Below are 22,890 nucleotides of genomic sequence, written 5' to 3'. Positions count from 1 at the left end.
TCTTACTACGTAATCAGCCCAGGATTCCTGTGTTGTGTGTTAAGGGTATTTTATATAAACTGAAATTGTTTGCATTTTTGTACACTTGACAAGATTGAACTCTGCATGGCACTTAGTGGCATTTTGCTTTTGTTCTCCTCTTCCTGTAAGTTGCATGTAAACTGATCTTCTCATTCTGTGTAGGATCTTTGGCAAAGATTGTGCCCTGCAAAGCCAACTATTGCCTCTGCCTCCTTGGCCCAACAGCAAGCCTACTCTGCGTCTTTCATAAGTCCATCTCATCCCTTAGTATGGTGGTGACCCTGTTCCCAAGGGCCACTTTTTCCGGCTTCAGCATTCTCTTTTCCTCCAGTCAACACTGACTCATTACTTAGGGAATCTTGTAATGTTATATGCATTTTCAGAGGTTGTTTAACCTCAACCATATTTAAGGTAAGGGACCATTCCTCAACCTTACCTGGTCAAGGACATGCTCTGCTCCCTGGTGCAGTCTTTGGTATCTGCAGCTTTTTTATAAAAGGGAGGAAGGGGCAATTACTCTGCCATTCCTCCTCAGAGTACAGAATAATGGGCTTGATAAAGGGAACCTTTGACTCTCCTGCTCTTGCCGGGCTACACCTTTGTCACCATTGACCATGTTGGCACTAGATGAGCAAATAGTCTGAACAGAAATAAATCCTTTTTCTACGTTCCACCTTTTATTCTGCCTTTTTCTATATTCATAACAGAAACCTTATGAGGAACTTTCTTGAGGGTAAGAGCTGAGGAACAGAATACCTTCTTTGGAAGTTTTAAGCAGAGGCTGGGTGGCTATCTGTCAGGGATTCTTTAGCTGTCATTCCTGCATTGCAGGGGGTTGGACTAGATGACCCTTGGGGGTCCCTTCCAACTTTGCAATTCTAGGATGCTGTAGCTGCCAGCTCCTTCCTAGAGCAAAGGTTTGAGATGCATTTGTACGCGTGTGTGCTTCCTGTTAACACAGAGCACAAGGAAATTCACCCAAAGCAAAACATTTTCCTAGTAAAATTTCTCAGAGGGTTCTGCAGCTCCTTTTACTAACATCCATTCCTTGCTTGCATTCTCACTGTATGAACAGCAGTTTATAGCTTTTGTAATATGCAAGCCCAACAGTTGGATGATAAGCTCATCCCTCATTGAGTCTTCTCTCAGCAATATGGCATTTGACACCTGCTTTTGTGTCATACCTGGTCTCCCCTGGCTGTGCCACATGGATTGCTGGATCGGTGCCCTCCTTGCCTGGATTGGTGCCTTCCCTGCCTCCTGTGCAGTTCTGGAATGCAGCTGAGTGCTCGGCACTTAAACCTTTTAAGTGCTAATTGCTTAGTAATGAAATATTTAATTGCCAAGCAATTAACTTTTACAGGAAAGTGGCTGGTAGAAACTGTCTGTTCTGATGGAGGTGTTTAATAACTTGAGGCTCTCATAACCTGGCCTTACCTGGCCAAAAACACATGTGCGCTTGAATAAGAGACTCGATGGGCAAAACTTTAATTTTGGAGCATAGTATAGTAGAGATTAATTTTTAAATGGCATTTTCTAGTTTTGATTTTAGTAACTTTTAGGCCACCGTGTCATTCAATCACTGTCGTTGGGTGGCAAACTCATGCCACCGAATCAGCTCGAGGGTGCTAAATTTTTGCTTGTGAGTTTCATATGTAGAAAACCTGTTGTCTACTGCTGTGCATGCACAGGAGTCTGGAGACAATTTCAAGATACCTTCTCCACGCCAAAGTTTTTGAGCTGGAGGAGAAAAGCAGAGGGTTGATTTGGTGCTGGTGGTGCTGTCTGGCAGAAGTGTTCCAAGTCATCTACAACCTTTCTCTCTAGCTTGCAGGTAGAGAAACGGGCAAGGATATTTCCACTCCCCACACCAGTGTTTCTCAAAGTTGGGTTCCCTACATTGAGCCAACAAAGATCACAACTATGGAAGCCATCACCACTCTGTCCCCACCTCCAAGGTAGAAGCTGAGACACTTGTTCTTGTCTTTGCCAGAAACTGAGGAAAGACTTTCCACGAGGAGTAGAAACAGGACCTCTTGATAATGTCTATTTCATTCATTTTTTAAAAATAGAAATGTTAAACATAAAACCATGCAATAAAACTTTTAAGACCAGAAATCAGCTGACTATTGTGGAAAGGTGTTTTCTCAGTTGGCTGCGCAAGCCTGGCGGAATAGATAGAATAATGTTGCAGTTCATTCATGCTAGCTGTATTTCTAGTGCGGGAACAGCCAACACGATTCCCCTTCATAAGTTGTCCCCAATGATTCACACCTGCTCATGGGGGATTTTCTGGTGCTTTTGAAAGATTGGTCTTGCTACTTCAACCTTGGGTCATGTACTGTATTTCTTTGGTAGGATGACTCCCCTCCTGCCTTGTCTTTCAAGGGCAAGCCTTGACTGCAAGGGTAAGAATGCAGAATTTGACAATGTGATCAGGATGTACAAAATCATCCCCAGAGCAATATAATCAGAAAGCTGGGGTTCCTTCAGAGTTTTGTGATTCTTCATGCACTTGAGTGACTTAAAAGCTGCTGGTTCCAGTTAGTTTTAAGCAAGTGAACTGTGCACAGGATTGTAGCCTTGACGTTCGCAATACCTGCAAGTACACCCTTCAGTGTATTCTATAAATAGCACCACACTCCTTTTGATTCATTCCAAAATGCAGAACTTCCTGGATTTAGGGAAACAAGAGGAGGGCAGGGGGGAAAATAAAACAGGACAACGTGAAATAGCAAAGTATTCATCAGCTAAATTTGTATTACGGTAGGTGCTGTGAAATAACCATAAAGTCCAAAGAAAGTCCCATGGAGATGATTGATTAAAAGAAACTTCCCTTTGCTTTGTGTTTCTAATTTCAATGGCCCGTGGGATGGAATCCACATGTTCTCATTTATTTAAACTTTAAGGTTCTCTCTTTCCCTGCTCTGCAGCAACGAGAGAGTTGGAAATACCAGAAGTTTGTATAGGTAAGAACAGTCTTAAAGTGTTAATGGCACTTGTTCATAGCCCACTGCTGTTCTACCCAAGTAGAATCTGTTGAGTTTGTTACGTTTTTCAGATTGCAGCTGGCAATATGACATTTCAGGTAGTTGGATGGAAGGAGTGGAATCAAAAGAGAAGCAAAGCAAAAACTCACTCCCTTCTCAGAGCTGTTCGCAATATTTTACCTACCTAGGATTATTGCTGGCATCCGTCTGTCTTGGGAGACAGTGGAAGAGTGTACCTTCGGGGGTAAAGTCAAACAGTTGGAGAGTTACAGCACCTGTTGTGGCTGTAGAGGCTGATATGGGGGAGACATGTTTTGTTGCAGCTGGGGCAGATGAAGACATCTAGTTGTGCTGCTACAGATGCACCATAGCACTGCTTCTCTCTGTGCTCCTCCCAGCAGTCATTCCTCCTCTGGTCACTGCTGCGGATGCATGATCTGACTGTCTTTCTCCAGGCACTGAGATCATCTGCAAGGGATTCCCATATGGTGGGCTTAATACATAACCTGTGATTTGAATGAATAGCATTTAAGTAGCACTTCTAAAGTGTTCAGCATGCTTCACCTTGGTGAATACCCTGTTAGGTATGATCACTGTGCCTGATTTATTCATTTTAAAAATCTCTTAATCTAGGAAGGACAAGTTTGAGTAATCATTTCAAATCTTCATATACAGTGGTACCTCGCAAGACGAATGCCTCGCGCAACGAAAAGCTCGCAAGACTAAAGCGTTTTGCGATGTTTTCAGCACTTCGCAAGACGAAGTTTTCTATGGCCGCGCTTCGCAAGACGGAGTTTTTCGGCGTGTTTTTGTTTTTTGTTTTGCCTTGGCAAACCGCGCTTCGCAAGACAAAAATCTCGCTAGACGAAGCGACTCGCGGAACGAATTACTTTCGTCTTGCGAGGCACCACTGTATTTGTATACGAATGAATGCAAAAGTCTAAAGATAAAGTTGTTCTTTCTTAGTTCCTAGATGTTGTGGTACATGTATGGATTTGGAGGCATTCTTACCACAGTGTGTGAGATAAGGAGAAAAACTTCTCCAGGCACCTGTCCCCCCCTTTCTTTTCTTTTTTAAAAAAGCTGCTGTTTGAGAAAAAAGTTGCATATCCATTTAATTGGGGATTTTGTTTTAGTTTATTGGTCTTGCCAGTAAGTTATGTAATGTTGGAATCCTATTCCTGGGAATAAGCCCCACTGAACACAATAGGAGTTGCTTCCAGTAACCATGCTTAGAATCAGACCTATTGCAGTGGTACCTCTGCAATACGAACTTAATTTGTTCTGGAGGTCCGCTCTTGACCCGAAACCATTCTTAACCTGAGGCGCGCTTTCGCTAATGGGGCCCTCCCGCTGCCACCGCTGCGCGACTTCCGCTCGCACCCCCAGGGCAAAGTTTGCTACCAGGAGTATCTATTTCCGGGTTAGGGGAGCTCGTAACCCGAAACATTCGTAAGGAGGACGGTACGTAACCCAAGGTTCCACTGTACAGGGTTTCATCCAAAGTAGTTTCATTTCCTCTCCTTCCCCTGCAGCTCCCCACATCTTCTTCAGTGGGACCCCCAACCGTTCAGAACTGATTTTGAAAGTACACAGGATGGGGGCTGGAAAGGAGAGGAGAGTTCATTTCTTCTAGTGCAAGTCTCTTGTGCTAGTAGAACGTCGGAGACGGGCCACCAGTAATACAAACATGTCACAAATGTCATATTTTGAGATGCACACAATTCTAGACACTATAATAACAAGTGAGAATCTTGCTTTTTCATTAAGTGTTATGTCTCATAGCGACCATATATTTTGGTCTTGGATATGATTAAGCTTCTGTAGAATTACGAACGGTTAAAAGGAACCACTGGGTCATATGGTTTAACGTCCTCATATGGTTTAACGTCCTGCAATTCAGCCTGTATGTAATTCAGACTGCTGTGTGTACAGCAGTCTTCACATTTTTGACAAATCTCACAGTTCTCTGGAACACAGTGTGAACACTGCTGGTTTAGCCAGTGGGGGGAAAGAGATGCCCCCCCCCCAACCGAACGCTGATTGAAATAAAATCTCTGACAAAAGGACAAGAATGCTGTGGAGTACTTTTTACCTATGATGCGGGGAGTGATCATTCAAAATAGCTGGATTAAAAACAAAACTGAGAATGAATTTCTGGGTGGAGTAGAATCTGTCACTTAATACAACAAATGGGAAGACTAAATACATGTGTTAATATTTATAAATGTAAAGACTCTTTGCCGCTTGAGTTTGGCTTTAGATGTAACCTGTCAATATTTTGCTATCCGCACAGTTAGGAGTGGTGCCAGCCTTTCTGTCAAATGACACATGTGACATTTCATCAAGTCTAGTCATCTGTTTTTAGCATGAAGAATGCCACTCACAACTTGGATGAAACAGAACCATCAAGAGTGTCTTGGCACAGTTTTTATAGTAGCAAGATTTTCATCCCCAAAGTATACTAGACACCACTGTTGTTGCTCTTTGAATGAATTGTTTATTTCTGCTATGAAGCCAAATGTAAATTTCACATCACTTGCTGTTTTTATCCCAAGTAGCATGGAAATTGGTTTTCATTGCATGTATATTTGAATGCATGCATGTTCAAGTGTCATAGGCAAGGAGTTACCTTGGTTTTCCTCCCTTGCATTTCCTAGGATTATGTCCATCAGGCTTTGTAACAAGCTTCAATTTCTAAGTGTCTTTGGCAGTCACACTACATGGAAATTTACACATGGCCTGATCTTAATCTATAATCCTTGATAATTTGGTGGAATATCCGATACCCTGTTTCTCATATTTTAAGACATACCCATAAAATAAGCCATAGCAGGATTTTTAAGCATTCGAGGAATATAAGCCATACCCCGAAAATAAGACATAGTGATAGGCGCAGCAGCAATGCCAGCCGTGGCAGGAGGAGGAGGAAAAAAATAAGACATCCCTTGAAAATAAGCCATAGTGTGTTTTTTTGAGGAAAAAATAAATATAAGACATGTCTTATAATATGAGAAACACGGTAGATTATGCTGCTCTTACCAGAAATGCTTCATGTACTGTATAGGTTTAGCCTGAAGCATTCCAGTATCATCAAGGAATAGGAACAGTTGCTCAAGTAGTGAAGGACTCCTGCCAATCCAGAATTCTGATGAGTAAATATCATATTTGCAATAAAATGTATCATACTGTGTTCACGATGTGCATCCATAGCTTTTCTTTTCGGATTTGCTTTCAACACAAAATGAGTGGAGTTTGTATTAAATGACCACCTTCCCCACAGGTGTTCAAACGAGACCCTTTGGTAATTCTCTCACCCCCAAAAGCTCAGGTGGGGGTGTCCTGGGAGAGGGCCTTCTTCATGGTGGCCCCGTTGTGGTACTACTTCCTCACAGAGATGTGTCTGGCATCTTCATTGCACACCTTTTGGCAAATGCTGCAGACACACTTCTTTACCCTGGCTTTTGACACCAGAGATGTATATTTTTAGGACTTACCTTATTTCTGTGATTGCAAGTTGTTACAAACTGTTTTTAAAGTTTTGTTTTAATTGTAACCTGCCCTGGGACCTTAGAGTGAAGGGCAGGTGATAAATTATAATAACAACAACAAGCAGATTGATAGTGTTGCTCATTTCTCGCAGAATTGTTTATTGTGTTCAAGTGGCTAGACTCAACATGGAGTGCATCACAAGGTGTCATAGGAAACAGTTAGTTGCTTACAGGTACCGTAAATACTTGCCTTTTTAGAAGCTGAGGGTCTGTGTCATTTTAAAGTTGTGATGCTGCTTATTAGGTTAGGTATTTTATGAGAATTATTTTTAATGTTCTTGCTTATATGTGTTTCATATTGCTTATCTTGTTGTAAACAATTACTGTGACCAGTTTTGGTGAAGGGCTGTGTGTCTGTTTTTTAAATTTTATTTCAGTTTGTATGCATGCCCAAAGTGACTCGCGACACAACAGAAATGCAATTTAGTACATCCTTACAATAACAGTTGAATACTAGTTCCTTTGAGAACATAATGACAATCCAAACAACTCACTTTGCTAATATAAACGTTACGACATTTTAAATTATTATAAAACAAGCCATTAATCATTAACATATATCAATTTTTATCAATCAATCACATTTTACATACTATCAATAATAAAACCAGCAAACACTGCCTGGTAGTACTATATCAAATGAATTAAAAGTAACAAAGTGTGTAATTTTTTTTCAAGGCTAAAAATTAAAGTGCACACAGTTCCTATCAGTTTGGTCCTATTTTATGAAATGCATAGCAGTTAATTAATTTGCACTAGAAAATGTGTAAAGAGGCTAAAAGTTAAAGTACATACACTTCATAGCACCTTGATCATATACCATAAAGTGCTTAAACATAAGTCTCTCATTACTCCTCACAGGGAGCTGCCCTCCTGCCAACACTAAATGGCTTCAACCACCTCCTCCATTCGGTCCTCTCTAGGGCCGGGCAATATCTAGTTTTCAACGATATATCACCAGCTAAACATCACAATATAATGGTAGATCACAGTATCTGAAATAAGGATGGAGCTATGTAGAGGCATTGACTGGCACATACACAACAATGAACCTGGGTTACGTATTTTCACATCACACTAAACGTAACCGGTTGCTTTTCACAATACTAGTATATCATAATTCTATAAATTACCCTAACATGAGACATGCATAACGCCCAAATCAATCACTTAATATAAAGGTCTGATAAAGTCTTTTAAAGTCCAAACCACATACAGTGGAACCTCGTTTTATGAACACCTCGGTTTATGAATTTTCGGTTTACGAATGCCGTGGACCCATCTGGAACGGATTAAGTCACTTTCCATTACTTTCAATGGGAAAGTTCGCTTCAGTTTATGAACGCTTCAGTTTAAGTACTCCGCGGACCGTCTGGAACAGATTAATCCACTTTCCAAGTTCTGTACCCATGGATAGTAATTCTTTATGATGATTACTAAGCATCTGTAGAATGAGAGTGCCTTTTCGTCATGAAAAGTTGCTGCTGTGTCAGTAGTGACACACTACTAATCAAGTTCGCACACTAATCAAGTTCGCTTCAGTTTATGAACGTGTCAGTTTATGAACAGACTTCCGGAACCAGTTACATGAAACCAACCTGCTTCTCCCTTGGGGAGACCCCACCCAGCACCCCTCCTTTCCCTGCCTCCCATGCAGAAAGGGGAATCCATGCCAATACAGTAAGGACAATGCCCCTGCCGCTCACTCCTCCCCCAAGGGATGAACCCGCTGTCCCTTCTGGGGACACCTTCCTTCAACCTGGCCTTCCCAAGGAAGCATCTCAAGTGTTGCTGGTCCGTGTTACTTCCCTGAGCTGCCAAAATGTTCTCGCTGCACTTAAAGCCCTGTCAGTCCTCAGCAGTGCAGATGTTTCAGGAACAGGGGACAAACCATAATAAAAACCACCCGCCACCCCAGCTGAGAAGTTACAGCCCCCGCTGGCAACTGTCAGAGTTGCTGCTGCTATAAATCATTGAGATTTTGGCGTTTACGCTCTTGTGATCTATACCACACAACTCTGAAGGTCAGGAAGAACTTTAGTACTTTTTGTCCTTCCTTGCGGGAAGAATGTGCCTGAAGGAGATCTCGCCCCCTCTGCAGCTTATGCTAAGAAGGAGCAAGGAATAGTTGGGCCTTGCAAAGATCTGTGGGTACTTCAGTCATTTACATAGATTAACACTGGGGGATAATCTATAAAAAGCTTCATTTATAGGGCTAGTCAGCTATGGATTTTGTTCGTGGGGTGATAATATACTTGGACTTAAAACAAAAGGGATAAGTCAAAGTGCATTAACAAACCACAAACAAAATCCATAGCTGGCTAGGTCTATAAATAAACTGTCACAGTGATTGCACATAAACTGATGCTCCTTTTCACTTTGGGGTGTTTGGGTGTTCAGCTCTACAGTTGCTTTATTTGCAAATACAGTCAAAAATCGGCTCCCAAACGGCTCCATTTTCGAATGTTTCAGCTCCCAAACACCAAAAACCCGGAAGTAAATGCTCCAGTTTCCGACACGGCTTCCACTTGAGTGCAGGAAGCTCTTGCAACCAGTCGGAAGCCGCACCTCGGTTGTTGAACGTTTTGGAAGCTGATCGGGCTTCCGGAGTGGATTGCGTTCAACAACCTAGCTTTGACTGTACTTTTGCTGCCCCAACAACGGCGTACATGTAATTGAAGTGGGACTGAGTAACAGAGAGCCACAATGCTTATTGGTCATAGCCAAAGATCTGTGTGGTGGCAACGTTTGCCACCGGCAAAAATCTAAATTCAGTTCCTAGAATATAAGCTCCCTGTGCCTCTGCTGAATACTTCCAAAGGACCTGGATGTTGCAACGACTTTGGGGTCTGAGGGAAATAGAGGTACAGATGGCAGAATAACTGTGGATATATGAGAGATAGAGGACTCAGCAAGTCATGGATATACCTGTCTAGAAGTATGTGCAGCCCTGCTGCTTTGTCTTGAGCACTTACCTTGCTTCTCCGAGCTGTTCTCCACACCCCTCAAGGACGTGAACTTAATATTCCGCAGCTGACAAACTCAGTTGCTTGTGTTGTAGTTTTCCATACACTGACTGGAGTTGCCCCTTTGGGCTTCCTCTTTTCACACTCTTGCTTCAAAGCACGCATCTTAGAGGCAGTCTGTGTGTACACGTCTGTGTGTGTGTGCTTTAAAAGCGGTTATTAAAAACTAAAGGGTGTAATTCAGTATTCATAGAATCATAGAGCTGGAAGGGTCATCTAGCCCAAATCCCTGCAGTGCAGGAATGTTTTGCCCAACATGGGGCTTGAACTCACGATCCTGAGATTGAGTCTCCTGCTCTACCAGTTGAGCTATCCTGTTGCGCTAAGACTACCGGTCCACCAGCACAGACATTGCTGCTCGCCCCATGGAGCGATCTCCCCTCTCCTCCCCCTCTGCACTGTTCTGGGGGTTCTCCCAACCAGGGCCGGTGCTAGGGATTTTTTTGCGCCCTAGGCGAGATCACCTTCTGGCACCCCCTCCCAGCCAATCCTATTTCAAACACAGATGTATTTTACATCCAACCTGTTCCTTGTAACCATGATCTCTGCTACGTGTTCCAAAGCAGTGGCAGTCCTGCTACAATAGAATAACAGTGCAGGGTGGGGAGGGAGGCGGAAGAGAGAGAGAAGGAAGGAAGAAAGGAAGGAAGGAAGGAAGGGATAAAAGGGGAGGGAGAGGGAAGGACAGAGGGAGGGAGGGAAGAGACAGAGAAGGGAGGGAGGGAGGAGGGGTGAGAGGGAAATAGCAAGAGAGAGAGAGGGAGGGAGGGAAGAGAGGGAAGGAAGGAAGGGGTGGGTGAGAGAGAGAGAGAGAGAGAGAAAGGAGAGAGAGAGAAAAAGAAAGGGGGGAGGAAGCCTGCTCTTGCGAGAGGCGGCGGTGAGATGAGTGCCCCGAAAGGAGTGTTTCGGGGCGCTGATCCTGTCGCCACCTCTCCCTGGCTCGCTTCAAAGCCTTGAAGGAGGGCTTCAAAGGAAGCCGTGAGGGAGGGAAATGGAGCCCTCCCTCATGGTTCGCCCCAAAGCAGCGGGGCTGAGCAGGCGGAGGCGGCACAGCCTGGTGGAGCGCGAGTTTGGCGTTCCCGCCCGCCGCATCGCGCCCTCCAGCTTCCTGTCACGCCCTCTGGCTGCCCATCGTGCTTGGCCTTGCCGGAGGGCACAACAGGGAACTGGAGGGAGGGCGCAGCGCGGCAAGCAGAACGCCTAACTCGCGCTCCGCCGGGCTGTGCCGCCTCCACCTGCTCAGCAGAAGCTAGGCTAGGACGGGACGGCCCTGGGCAGGCTGGCTCGCGCCCCCTCCATTTTGGCGCCCTAGGCAACTGCCTAGTTCACCTAAATGGACGCGCCAGCCCTGCTCCCAACCATCCCAAGTGGATTTGGGGGAGGTGCAGAGAGAGGAGACAGAGGAACGGCTGGTTGAAGTTTCAGGAGTCCTTACTCTGGCTTCCGCTAGTGCATTAGGTTAGTTCAATCCAGCCCTATGTGTTGCCTTTTCACGTCCATTTCAAGTGCAGTTCAACAACAGTGGGTGTGTTCACATGTGATGTTAATCCAGCTGCCTCTTGCTTCTGCTTTGCTTCTCTGCTGGTAAAAGCAGCATAAACAAACCAGGAAGCCTTGGCTTCCTGTTAGGTCTAAACCCAGGGATTGCGGGCTTTTTCCTTAACAAGCCACAGTTTCTACCCAGACTTTAGCTCAAATTGGACATGGAACATAAAAAATGCAGATTAATAGCCACCCACTTCTGGTTCGTGCTCGCCCTCCTCTACATTTGCTACTTTCCAAATCCTCTCTTTGCGTTTTCGTCCTTCCTTTTTGAACTCTTATTTTCCCGCTCGCTCTGAATGCATGTACTCTCATGTGTCTGTTACAGAAGTGAGCAACTTATTCAGCACCAGATTAGAAATCTGCATATTTTAGATGCCTTTGAGCATGATTTACATATTTTCATGAATGTGACAGATGTTGAAGTATAGTTGGTAGACATACGGCATTTAACCTAAAATATTATTCTGAAATGGTTATCCACGACTGTGAACAACATTGAATCAGCTGTTATGTCTTCCCTCTTCAGGCATTTCAGAATGCTTCTGCGAAGGAAATTCTCTCCCCACCTCTGCCATCAGGACATGCCAGATTAGTTCCTTTTTCACTTTTCATATCAATCTCAAACCAGGAGGTTTGTCATTGACAATGTAGGAACAGAATCTATCATTCATATAGCATTTTTTTCAGCACACTAACAAACTGTGAAATCACCACGTGGTTCTAAAATTTGAAACGGTCTGTAGCTTTCTTGAATTTGAAAGAGAAGCAAGTCGTACATTGAACATTTGAATAAATTTAACCTTTGCCACAGCAAAGGGTGGAAATATGCAGCAGATCCCATGCACCTGCTACATAATTGCCATAGCTGCCAAGTTTTCCCTTTTCTCGCGAGGAAGCCTATTCAGCATAAGGGAAAATCCCTTTTAAAAAGTGATAACTTGGCAGCTATGATAATTGGGAATATTTATATTTTTTATTTCCCTTTTTATTTATTGGAAATATATATATACTGCTGGCCGGAATGTACTGTGGGTGTAGAAAGGATTGGCTTGATTGCCTCTGTGATCTTCATCTGAAGCCCTTTTTTGTGTAGTTCCCTGTGAGAGGTCTGGAGGGTGGAAATACAAGAATGGGTCTTTTCTGCGGTGGCTCCCTGTTTGAGGAATGCTCTCCCCAGGAAAGCTCACCTGGTGCATTTTTTTTTTTGCTAGGAACCTAGCAAAAATGTTCCTCTTCAACCAGGCCTTGGGCTGATTAATATTCTACAGCCTTTGGAATGTGTTTGGAGGGGTTTTGCTTTATTTTCGTTTTAATTATTTGTTTTGTGCTTTCAGCCTGTGTTTTTATCTTGTGAGATGCCATGAGATCGTCGGATGAAGGGCGGTATATAAATTTAATAAATAAATAAATAAATACAATGCTGTGCCCAGAGGCTTTGCAAGCCTTTGGGTCACCTTCATAAGCAACCCCTTTTTATGCTGGGTCAGACTATTTTGTCCGTCTAGCCCAGGAGAGTCTCCATTGATGAGCAGAGGTCTTCCCACCACCTGCAACCTGATTCTTTTAATTGGCAGCGCCAGGGATTGAATTGTGGACGCTCTGCGTGCAAATCCATGTGCAGGAAAGCTCAGTTGGTTAGAGCATGGTGCTGCATTGCAGGGGGTTGGACCACTAGATGATCTTGTTGGTGCTGACCTTTAAAGCCCTAAATGGCCTCGGTCCAGTATACCTAAAGGAGCGTCTCCACCCCCCCCCCCCCCATCGTTCAGCCCAGGTACTGAGATCCAGTACCGAGGGCCTTCTGGCAGTTCCCTCGTTGCAAGAAGCCAAGTTGCAGGGAACCAGGCAGAGGGCCTTCTCAGTAGTGGCGCCCACCCTGTGGAACACCCTCCCATCAAATGTCAAAGAGAAAAACAGCTACCAGATTTTTAGAAGACAACTGAAGGCAGCCCTGTTTAGGGAGGCTTTTAATGTTTAATCGATTATTTTATTCTATTTTTCTGTTGGAAGCCGCCCAGAGTGGCTGGGGAAACCCAGCCGGATGGGCGGGGTATAAATAAATAAATTATTATTATTATTATTAATTATCTTCAGGGTCCCTTCCAACTCTACAATTCTGTGGTTTTTACCACTAAGGCAGTGGTTGTGCCCATGGCTCCCTTGACCAACTACATTCTTTCTGTGCTACCCCTGTGGGGCTCAGAAGCCCAGTTATGTCACCCCCTTGCCTGCAGAGCCAGCAGCCCCCCACCCCTTTTCGAACCCCCTCCCTTGTGGAGGGTTCCTTCAGCCTCCCCTCCCCTCTCCTTGGAAGTCCTCTAGGCAGCTGCTGTCGCCGCCCTGGTCTCCAAGCTGCCCCAAAGAGAGGTGCCCCTCACACTGCCCCACAGGGGCCTGGGACGTGTCTTTCCATTCCCAACAGCAAGGGCTGGTGGACATGCTGGCTGGACTTCCTTGCCTGCTTGCTTGCTTCAGCTCTTGACAACCAGCTTTCCCTGGCCAGACCCAGAGACACCATTTGCCTGTAGAGCTTATAGCCAGGGCTGGTGCAACAAACAGCCATGCAAGCCTTTGGGAGGCAGAGATGCAAGAGGGCATCAGAGGAGGGAGGGAGGGAGGGAGGGAGGGAGGGAGGGAGGGAGGGAGGGAGGAAGGAAGGAAGGAAGGAAGGAAGGAAGGAAGGAAGGAAGGAAGGAAGGAAGGAAAGAGGCCAGTGTTGCCCATGGCACCCCTGACCTTCATTCAGGGCACCCCAAGGTGCCAAGACACACTGGTTGAAAACCACTGCTCTAAGGTATGATTTCTCCCCAGAGGAACAAGTTTGGATTTTCATGGATTTGCGCAAAGTTCGGTAGTGTTCCTAGCTGTTCCTCTCTTGTTTCCCTTCACCTTTAGTCTATTATCAAATCCTCAGAGTCAGATAGCTTCCCATCGGAATAATGCTTGGTGATTGTGTTATAGCGTCAATGAAAATATGCTGTTGTCCTTGTGGGTTATGCGCTTCTGCCAAGCGATTCACAGCACTACTCACTTGGCCAGAAATTAAGCCTAGCGCCAGCAGTGCAAAACCCCAGAGGATTTGAATGCTTGCAATTAGGAAGTGGCTTCTAAGGGAAGGTGCAAGCCTACCGCAGCAGACTCCTGTGTAAGCGGGGAGCCTGCAACTACTGCCTACATTCATATGTGCTTGCCTCATGGCCTTAAAATCAAACATTCCAGCAAAGGCAAGCGCTGGGTTTGATAACAGCTTAGCGTGTCCTATAATTTACTGTGGAGTGTGATTGCTTGGCAGTGATATAATTGCTAGGATGGGGTCTGCACCCGCAGAGATTCAAGGGACCCGTATGTTTGCAGCCACCGTATTCAACAAGGAATAAAATTTAAAAAGCTGCTTACTCTGCATACGCTTGCATTTTTGGTCTGACTGAAAAGATTACCAGCAGGTACGCCAATGGTTATGTGATAGCTGGAAAGATCAGCAGCTCTTTTTGGCATGGATTTCTAGAGCTGAGCAGTGAAGAAACTGCCAATTTCAGAAATGGCCCTTATTCATAGCTGTACTTTACTTTGCAAGGGAGGCAAAGACGTTGCTTATTCAAAGTTTTGTGCAATTAGAATGAGAAGCGTGTAGGGAAAGACTTCTGAGAGTTTGGACGTGTAGCTTCTTTTTGCATTTTCAGTTAGTTTTTTTAAAGGATTTTTATGGGCCAGGAGGAGGAGGGACTTCAGTTCCACTGTATAAAATATTCCAGGTGGTACCTCTGGGTTTTATTCTGCGGTGTTCCAGCGACTAGGGTTCCCCACCATGTTCCCAACCTGTCTTAAACCATATTCTACGTCAGGGGGTGCAGAAGACAGACAGATTGATTGATTTGCAGTAGATCAGTAAGATTTTCTATCTCTGTTGTCAAGCAACCTAAAAGCTTTCCCTTCCCAAATTAGGCTGACCAGAAAGAGGGGTGGGTGGGAGTGAACCAGGAGTGGATTTGGGTGTGAAAACGGTCTTGTGATATTACTTCTCGTGCTGATCACAAACTCCTTGGCTGGGCATTTCCTAAATTCTTAGCGTTCTTAGTGGAGCCACTATTTTGCACCGTGCTCTGATTGGTGGATGTCAGTGGAAAACAAGTAGAACCTGCAAACCTGGAGCTTGCCCACTCCTGCTCTAGGGCTTGTTTTCAGAGTAAAACTGCTCCACCCTGCTCCACTTTTGCCGCTTGCGCAGACCTGACACTGGGCTTTGCCAGATTCAGCGCAAGGTGGGATACTGCGTGAAAGTCGAATTTTGACAGGTGCCGGGAGAAGCTCTCCCTAAATCCACGAAAGCGCTCGCCAAATTTAACTTGACAAGTTTACTCATGGTGCTTGTATTTATCTACACAGTTACGTCTATACTAATTATACGTCAATTGGTTTTAAACTTGCTTGTCATGGTTTCCTCAAAGAACCCTGGGAACTGGGAGTGAATTGCCAGGGCCTCCTCTTAATGCCAAGTGCAGCTTTTATGTTTTATGATGATAGTTTGAGTGTTTCGTCATCAAGACGCTGGCAGCTCTCCTTAGCCTCCTTTGCCCAAATCGCAATTGCTAGGAGAGAGGGATTAGATGGCCAATGTGTTTACTTCTACGCTGTTAATGTACTTGATTAAGTGCCAGGTCCGTGGTGTAACTAGATGATGAAACTCGTCTCTGTACTTTTTGACCTGGGACACACAAGTTTGCAATTCTGTTCAAGTTAGGTAAAGGGAAGTAGACGTAATCTTTATGGACAGGGGGGGTTTGGGTCAAAGTTGTTGAGTTTTTTTCCAGGGAGGAGGTAAAATGTTGAGCTTTTTTTAGGGGAGCCACAGTTGTTCAGTTTCTTTGGGGGGAGCCAATGATCTACCAGTGATGTACCGCAGACTGCCAGTAGATCACGATCTACCTGTTGGACATGCCTGTTTATGGAGATGCTAGCATTAACTGGGTTCAAAACTCAAGAATTGCTGTATTAGATAAGACCAGTAGCACATTCAAGCCAGCATTCTCTCTGTCCCTCCCCCCCTTTATTAGTAGCCACTATTTGTTCTAATAGCCTAATATATTGCCACCTCCAGAGATTTAAAAGCTATTGAACAATCCTGGTTTGGGTTTGATTAGGGACTTTGAAGATGCTGTCGCATAAAATGGTCTGCAAATTTCATAACTCAGTTCCAAAATAATTAACTGTCCTGGGGCATGTAAGCCTTGTTTTCCAGAGCTATGGAACAAATCGTATCAATGTGACGAAGCCTCAGTTTTGATGCAGTGTGTTCTACTAGGTTCCTGTGGAGGTTATGTAGAATTCAGCCTGCCACTTGATGTATTGGGGGCCTGTGCTGTCACCATAAAGGTGTGGTTCTTGAAAGCTTTAAATCGTATGCAAAACATTCCAGATTACGGTGGATTGTATCCAGTGCTTGGTGAGGGGAGTTCTCCTTCCTTTGCTCTCTTGTGTGCCCCCGCCATGTGCTGTGGAGTGTCACCCAACCCCCTGGAGCAGATTTTGAGGATGCATGAAGAACTTGGGGGGGGGAGGTGGTGATGCAACTGGAACAGCAGCATTGGATGCATCCTAATATGGAAGTGCAGGGATTTCAAAATGAAAGAAATTCAGCCGGGGGAATGAGTTTGGAAGCATTTCCTCCCCCCCCCCCCCAAGACAAACCACAGTTAACATTTTTCTAAACCGAAATATGCTACAGATACTCTTTTGCTTGTTTAAACTAATAAATCATAGTTGATCTCACAACATGCTTTGTGAACTTGGCTTGTTTCAGCTAGCGATAGTTAAAATTAACCATGGTTTAGGGTTCAAATGCAGCACTAAACTGTTGTTAATTGAATCTGGAAGCACAAGTTTCCAATCTTCTTGTGGTCATGTCAAAAGAGGGAGGGGGGAAGCACACAAACTCAAGATTTGCACATGTAACAAACCATTATTTATCATTGTGTCCAGACTTGGCCGATATGTGCAGAGTAGGAGAAAATAAATTCCATGTGTTTATCTGCTAAAATGCAGCCTAGAGTTTGGTATTTGTAGAGTTTGTTATATGGTATATATACCATGTAGGCATGTAGGCTTGCCAAGTTGTAATGTTTTGTTTTTTGCCCATTTTAATGGACTTTCATGGATTAAGAACTGTATTTCACATTCTGTTATGGGTTCACAGTTTATGGAATTCTTGGTGCAAGTCACTTTAAATGTTCTCCCTCTGTTGAGAAAATGTAATGAATGATCTGCGCCAAGAAGATTGAGATAGCTGAATTGTCCGTCAGCGGAAGAGCAACAATGGTTCAAAATGAGCCACATACTTTTAACAGAAGGAGTTGTCTTTGCCCAGCATTTCTAAAACTTGTTCACCCTTGAGGTCATATTCAAGCAAAAAAGGGTGTATCAGCAGCCTAATCTTTCCAAGCCTAAATGTAGGAAGTAACCTTGTCACCGGCCTAATATTAGAAGTTATTCTAAGTAAAGGAGTGGGTGGAGAGGAATAGATTTGTTTCAGTTGCCATTGACTTCCTCCAGGCAGTCTAAATATTGTACAGTGGTACCTCGGTTTACGAACTTAATCTCTTCCTGAAGTCCGTTCTGAAACCAAAACCATTCTTAAACCGAGGCACGCTTTCCCTAATGAGGCCTCCCGCCATCGGTGCCCTTCCACCGTTCAGATTCCGTTCTTAGACCGAGGTAAAGCTATCAAACCGGGACACTATTTCTTGTTTTGCAGAGTTTGTAAACCAAATCGTTCTTAAACCGGACTGTTCTTCAACCGAGGTGCCACTGTACTGATATTTTTCAGCCACAGTTTGGGTTGTTTCCTCCCATACGGAAGAGCCCCCCCCCCCCCCGGATCAAGAAGCTGTAAGATAATAGAAACAGAAAGGCAATAGCCCTATAGTAGTTGGACTTTATCCATTCATTGGAAGGAGAAACAACAGTTTGGGCTTTGTTGTACCTGCTCTACCTCTTTGAAGATGTAGAGCAGGCATCCCCAAACTGCGGCCCTCCAAATGTTTTGGCCTACAACTCCCATGATCCCTAGCTAACGGGACCAGTGGTCAGGGAAGATGGGAGTTGTAGTCCAAAACATCTGGAGGGCCGAAGTTTGGGGATGCCTGATGTAGAGGCTTCCATTTTACCTTCCAGCAGATAAAATGTGCAGAGGTTTCAATGGGTGACCAAGGACATTTGATGCTGTCGCCGGGTGGACCCTGTGCTTTTAACCAAAAGCAACCTTCAGAGGTTGAATGAAGGCTCTGGGAGAGGGAGGTGGAGTTATGATTACCTGTACCTTTTCCAATTAAGGTACAAAAAAAAGCACTGGTGTCTTTGAGAGACTTTCCCTCCTGTATTTAAAGGGAAAAGCAGGCTCTTCTGGGTGTCCTCTTCCTGTCAGATGTGATGCATGCATTTGATTGCGACTGATGTACAAAATGTGTGGCAGGCGGCAGGCCTCAAGTGGAAGCTTCTTGAGCAAATGGGGAGCTGCTGCAGCCAGCCGTTCTGCACCTGTGGAATGCCAGCTGCTGTTCCTCAGAGCCCTGTTGCTTGCCTCTTTCAAAAGAGGAAGTCTCCATGTGATGCACTGCACTATTCTGGATGTTTTCTGAAGTGGGTCGCAAAACCCTGGAGGGCAAGAGATAAATCCACAAATGATGCAAAAGCTAACCCCATAAGCGCAGAGCTGCAAAGATGCCTCACCTCACCTATCTAATAAAGCTTTCGTAGTCTAGCCATCCAAGATGCTGTCTTGTGGGGGGCCGTTTCCTACTTCCAAATAGGCCCACTAAGTTTCACTATCCTGCCCACAACACACCTGCGTTCTTGATATGTGCCTAAAGATGGTAGAGGGCGAACGAGCTTTTTTTAAAGTGTACATGGTTCTTCCTTAGAATCATAGAATTGTAGAGTTGGAAGGGACCCTGAGGATCATCTAGTCCAACCCCCTGCAGTGCAGGAATATACAGGGATCGAACCTGCAACCTGGGTGTTATCAGGACCACACTCTAACCCACTGGGCCACCCAGGCTCCAGGCTCTTGCCGCATGCAACCAAGTGAGGTGGCTATTAACAAGCACACCTTTATTCTTCCCACATGCCCCCGTTTACTATGAATACCTGGAAGCCGGCAACATATTCCCACCCTCCTCCTAGCAGGCTCTGCAGCCCATTTCTGACACTGCACACAGTGCACTTTCACTCAGGCCCATCGCATTTCCCACAGGGTTTCCATGGCCCAGGCCACCACCACTCTGTTGCCTTCTGGTGCTTTTTGTGCAGATAGAAGCTCAAATAGATTATGAACCGGTTTTTAGAGCTTTTTAACAGCATTTATTAAACATGAATTAAAACGGCACACTCCAGGATCCCAATTCCCATATGACAGCTTAAATTTTTAAAGCAGATTGCCACAAAATAGCTGCTTCTGCTGAAGAGCCGTGTTCGATTATTAACGCAGAATGGCACTCTATGAGGGTGTTCAGTACTTTGTGTCACATATGGTGTTGTGTTTACACACACACACACACACACACACACACACACACACACACACACACACGGGGCTGCCGTTTTGGCTCATGTTGCCCTCCAACCCTCCTCAGTGCACACCCCGCCCATTTACCAGCCTTCTGCCCTTTACACCTCACCAGGGCTCTGCCACCACGGGTGTCGCAATGGGGGCAGTCTGCCCCAGGTTCCACTCTGTGGGGGGGGGGTGCTACTTGGCACCCCCACCACTGCAACTCCCAAGCCGAGCCTCCAGCGGACTTTTTACCGGGAGGCTGGAGGCTCGGCTTGGGAGTCGTGGGGCTGGGGGCGCCAAGTGGCACACACACACCCGCCGCACTGCGCGGATTGGAGTCACCAGTGGCGGCGGCGATACCCTGCTATGTAACACGCATGTGCTGAGCGGGCTTTTTACCTGGAGTTTGTAGCTGGAGGTGCGCGGCTTTGGAGGCGCGGGGGGGCGATACCCCGCCACATAATGACGCATGCATCATTACGTAACACACCTGCATTGTTACGTAGCGACGACGCGGGTGCATGGCAATTTGCCGCCCTGGGTGCCGCGGTGCCTCGCTATGCCCCTGTCTGCCACTCTCCCATGGCAACCCCCTACACCTTTCCCTTACCATCCCCACACAGCTATCAAGCCCCCTTTTAACCTCCCCAACCTCACTTCTGGTGTTGCTTCTCTCTCTTATTCTTCAGCCCTGCTTTGTATCCTTGCATCACCTTCACGGCTGCTCCCCAGTCAGTACTAGGGGTAGTAGGGGTTTGAACCTCCACCCCTATTCCCATGTCCCTCCCTCTCTCCTCTTTCCCCAACACCTTGCAAGGCTCCCTGTGTGCAAAGTGGGCTCCTCTGAACATGTGCAGAGTTCCTTTCCTCCCCCTCACTGTGTTTTTATTACACCATCCCGTGGCTGAACTCCTTAGTACAGTATACTACACACACACACACACACACACGCTCACACACGCTCCTCCCTTCCAGACAAATGCACACATGTGCTCATCCCTTTCTGTCTCTCATATGGGCACTCACAGAGACAACCAATTCTTCCATCCCCCCCCCAAAAAAAGTGGGTGGGTTTTCCCACTTCTGTGGGAGAACTGCAAGTGAAAAATTCTTGTTGGAAACAGGGGTAGATGTGGTTTTAATGAAATAACTACATCATAAATAGCGTTCACCCAGCTGACGTGATTGAGGTAGCCCACATCTGAGAAAAGAAAGGGAGGCTTAGTAGTAAGGCGTTGGGCCTTTAGCCTTGCGTACAATTATCAAGCTCCGCAGTTTGAAATAAAACCCCATCTTAACGTATCTAGGCTCTTAATTTGACTGAAAAGCTCTCCCTCACTGAAGGGGTCCAAATTTTTTTTTCCTACAGGGCAGATGGTTCTAAAACATATCCCTGCCATCTCTTGGTGTATTGTGCGATATTCTCAACCCGTGATATTAAGATATTTTCCTCTTTGTTCTCAGGGGTGGACATTGATCCTATGACGCATGCCCGGAAGAAACAGCTCTTACTTCTGAAACACTCAGCTGGTTCTGCTGGCCAAGCTTTGTCACCGATTGACGGTGAGAGAATGGATAGGACTGAGGCGGAGGATTGCGAGCGAGGCAATGGCGCTGAGGGGCAAACCTGCCAGAGTCGATTTGCAGGCGTGAATAAAAGCAGGAATTTGCAGGAGCTCAGAAAGACGTATCCATTGAGAAAACGCCTCAGCTCGCCCGTGGATAAAAAAACGTGCTCTGTGCTCCTCACTAGATTGGAGGATGTGGCCGGATCCCTGTCGGAGGAGACTCCGAGTGGGATGAAGAGAGGCCTCTCCCATTGTATGGATGACTTCAGACCCGCCTGCCTTCCGGATCACGTTCAGGTCGTGAGAGCAGCGAAGCAAGAGTCACCGGCAGGGAGATGCACAATATTGTGTTCTGGGACCGGGCGGCCGGGAAGCGATGCTTGCCTTGCAGAACCCAGGAAGCGCAGGCTAGCCTCGCTGAACGCAGAGGCGGTGAACAACCTGCTTTTCGAGCGGGACGGCGGCTTAATAACCGGCCGGCGTTTCCGGAAAGATCCCCCCAAAGTCGGCGGAGTTTGTTGCACTAAGAAGATATGCTGCGGTGCTCAGGGCGCTTGGCCCTCAGCGGAGAAGCAGAGCTCCAAGGCAGCAAAGGGAAAGAACCCAAACCGACCGAGTCCAAAGTGTGCTTCTCAGCCACTGGATGGTGTTGTCGTCGACGATGGGAAAGGGCGTGAGGACGGCGGGATTTCCTACCACCCTGCTCCAAAGAGATTGGCCAGTCTCAACGCTGCGGCGTTTCTGAAACTGACCCATGAGAAAGACCAGCCGCTGAGGCCCAGGAGTAAATCCAGTGGCGAAAAAGAGAGCAAGCCGGAAAACCACGGTTCCAAATCCAAGCTCAGATGGGCCAAAGCCAGTGGGAAAAACTGTGTTAAACCCAAAAAGGAAACGTCCACTGTAAAAACAGAGGGTCATCATAGCTGGCAAGGAGTCGCTGAGGGTGTATTTACAAAAGCAGCCCTTCAGGATCCTCCTAGAATTTTGGGGGAGACGGAATCTGTCAGTTACGAGCCGCTACCTAACTCTTGCGAAGGCCCAGAGGGTTTCTATCACAGACTGCCTTTGATCATGGGTGGGCAAGCCTCTATGAAACCTGAATATGGAAGACCCGGAGAGAAATCTCCGACTCCCAAGCAGGAATTTCATCAGCCTTCCTTCCCAGTACCTCAGTTCCACCCTTTGCCCGTGCCAGGAAACCATACGGATTGTGGCTGCCTCTACGAATCGCCGGACTTGACTCCATTGAATGGGTTCTACGTTTATTATGGCCAAAGCGGATACAATGATTACACTCACTGCTCTGTTTACCCGAAGGATGAGCTGTCCCAGGCGACGGGTTGCGAGGGGCTTTTGGTATCTCCGGGATCTTTACCGCCAGACCCCTCGTTTCAGCCATTTCACTGGTGCAGCTCTCCCTACTGTTGCGGGGAAGGACCGGCAATTAACAGTTACAGCCTTTGTGGAGTTATGCACGTACCCGAGAGCAGAATCAGTACTGTGCACGCAGGGCGGAACTGCTACCCTTATAAGATGCCTTTTGCAGCAGGTAAGTCTGAAATGGGATTTCCCCATGCCTTATATATAAAAGAAAAACTTGGCTGCTGATACTCAAGAGTACTTGAGGCTTTACAGTGTGGGTTG

General features: G+C 45.9%; 1 protein-coding gene across 1 annotated transcript in view; it reads left to right on the top strand.

The window, feature by feature from the left end:
* BAHD1 (bromo adjacent homology domain containing 1) overlaps nt 1-22,890 on the top strand; it is a 66,740-nt gene that overhangs the window by 21,553 nt on the left and 22,297 nt on the right. The window contains exon 2 of the mRNA XM_035111179.3: nt 21,143-22,795. Within this exon, the coding sequence (XP_034967070.3) occupies nt 21,160-22,795 (1,636 nt within the window). The 5' untranslated portion in view covers nt 21,143-21,159. The remainder of the gene's footprint in view (nt 1-21,142; nt 22,796-22,890) is intronic.

Source organism: Zootoca vivipara, chromosome 1, assembly GCF_965207765.1.
Source record: "Zootoca vivipara chromosome 1, rZooViv2.hap1.1, whole genome shotgun sequence".
NCBI lineage: Eukaryota > Metazoa > Chordata > Lepidosauria > Squamata > Lacertidae > Zootoca > Zootoca vivipara.
Note: the sequence above shows the minus strand (reverse complement) of the source record. Positions and strands in the feature narration are given on the sequence as shown.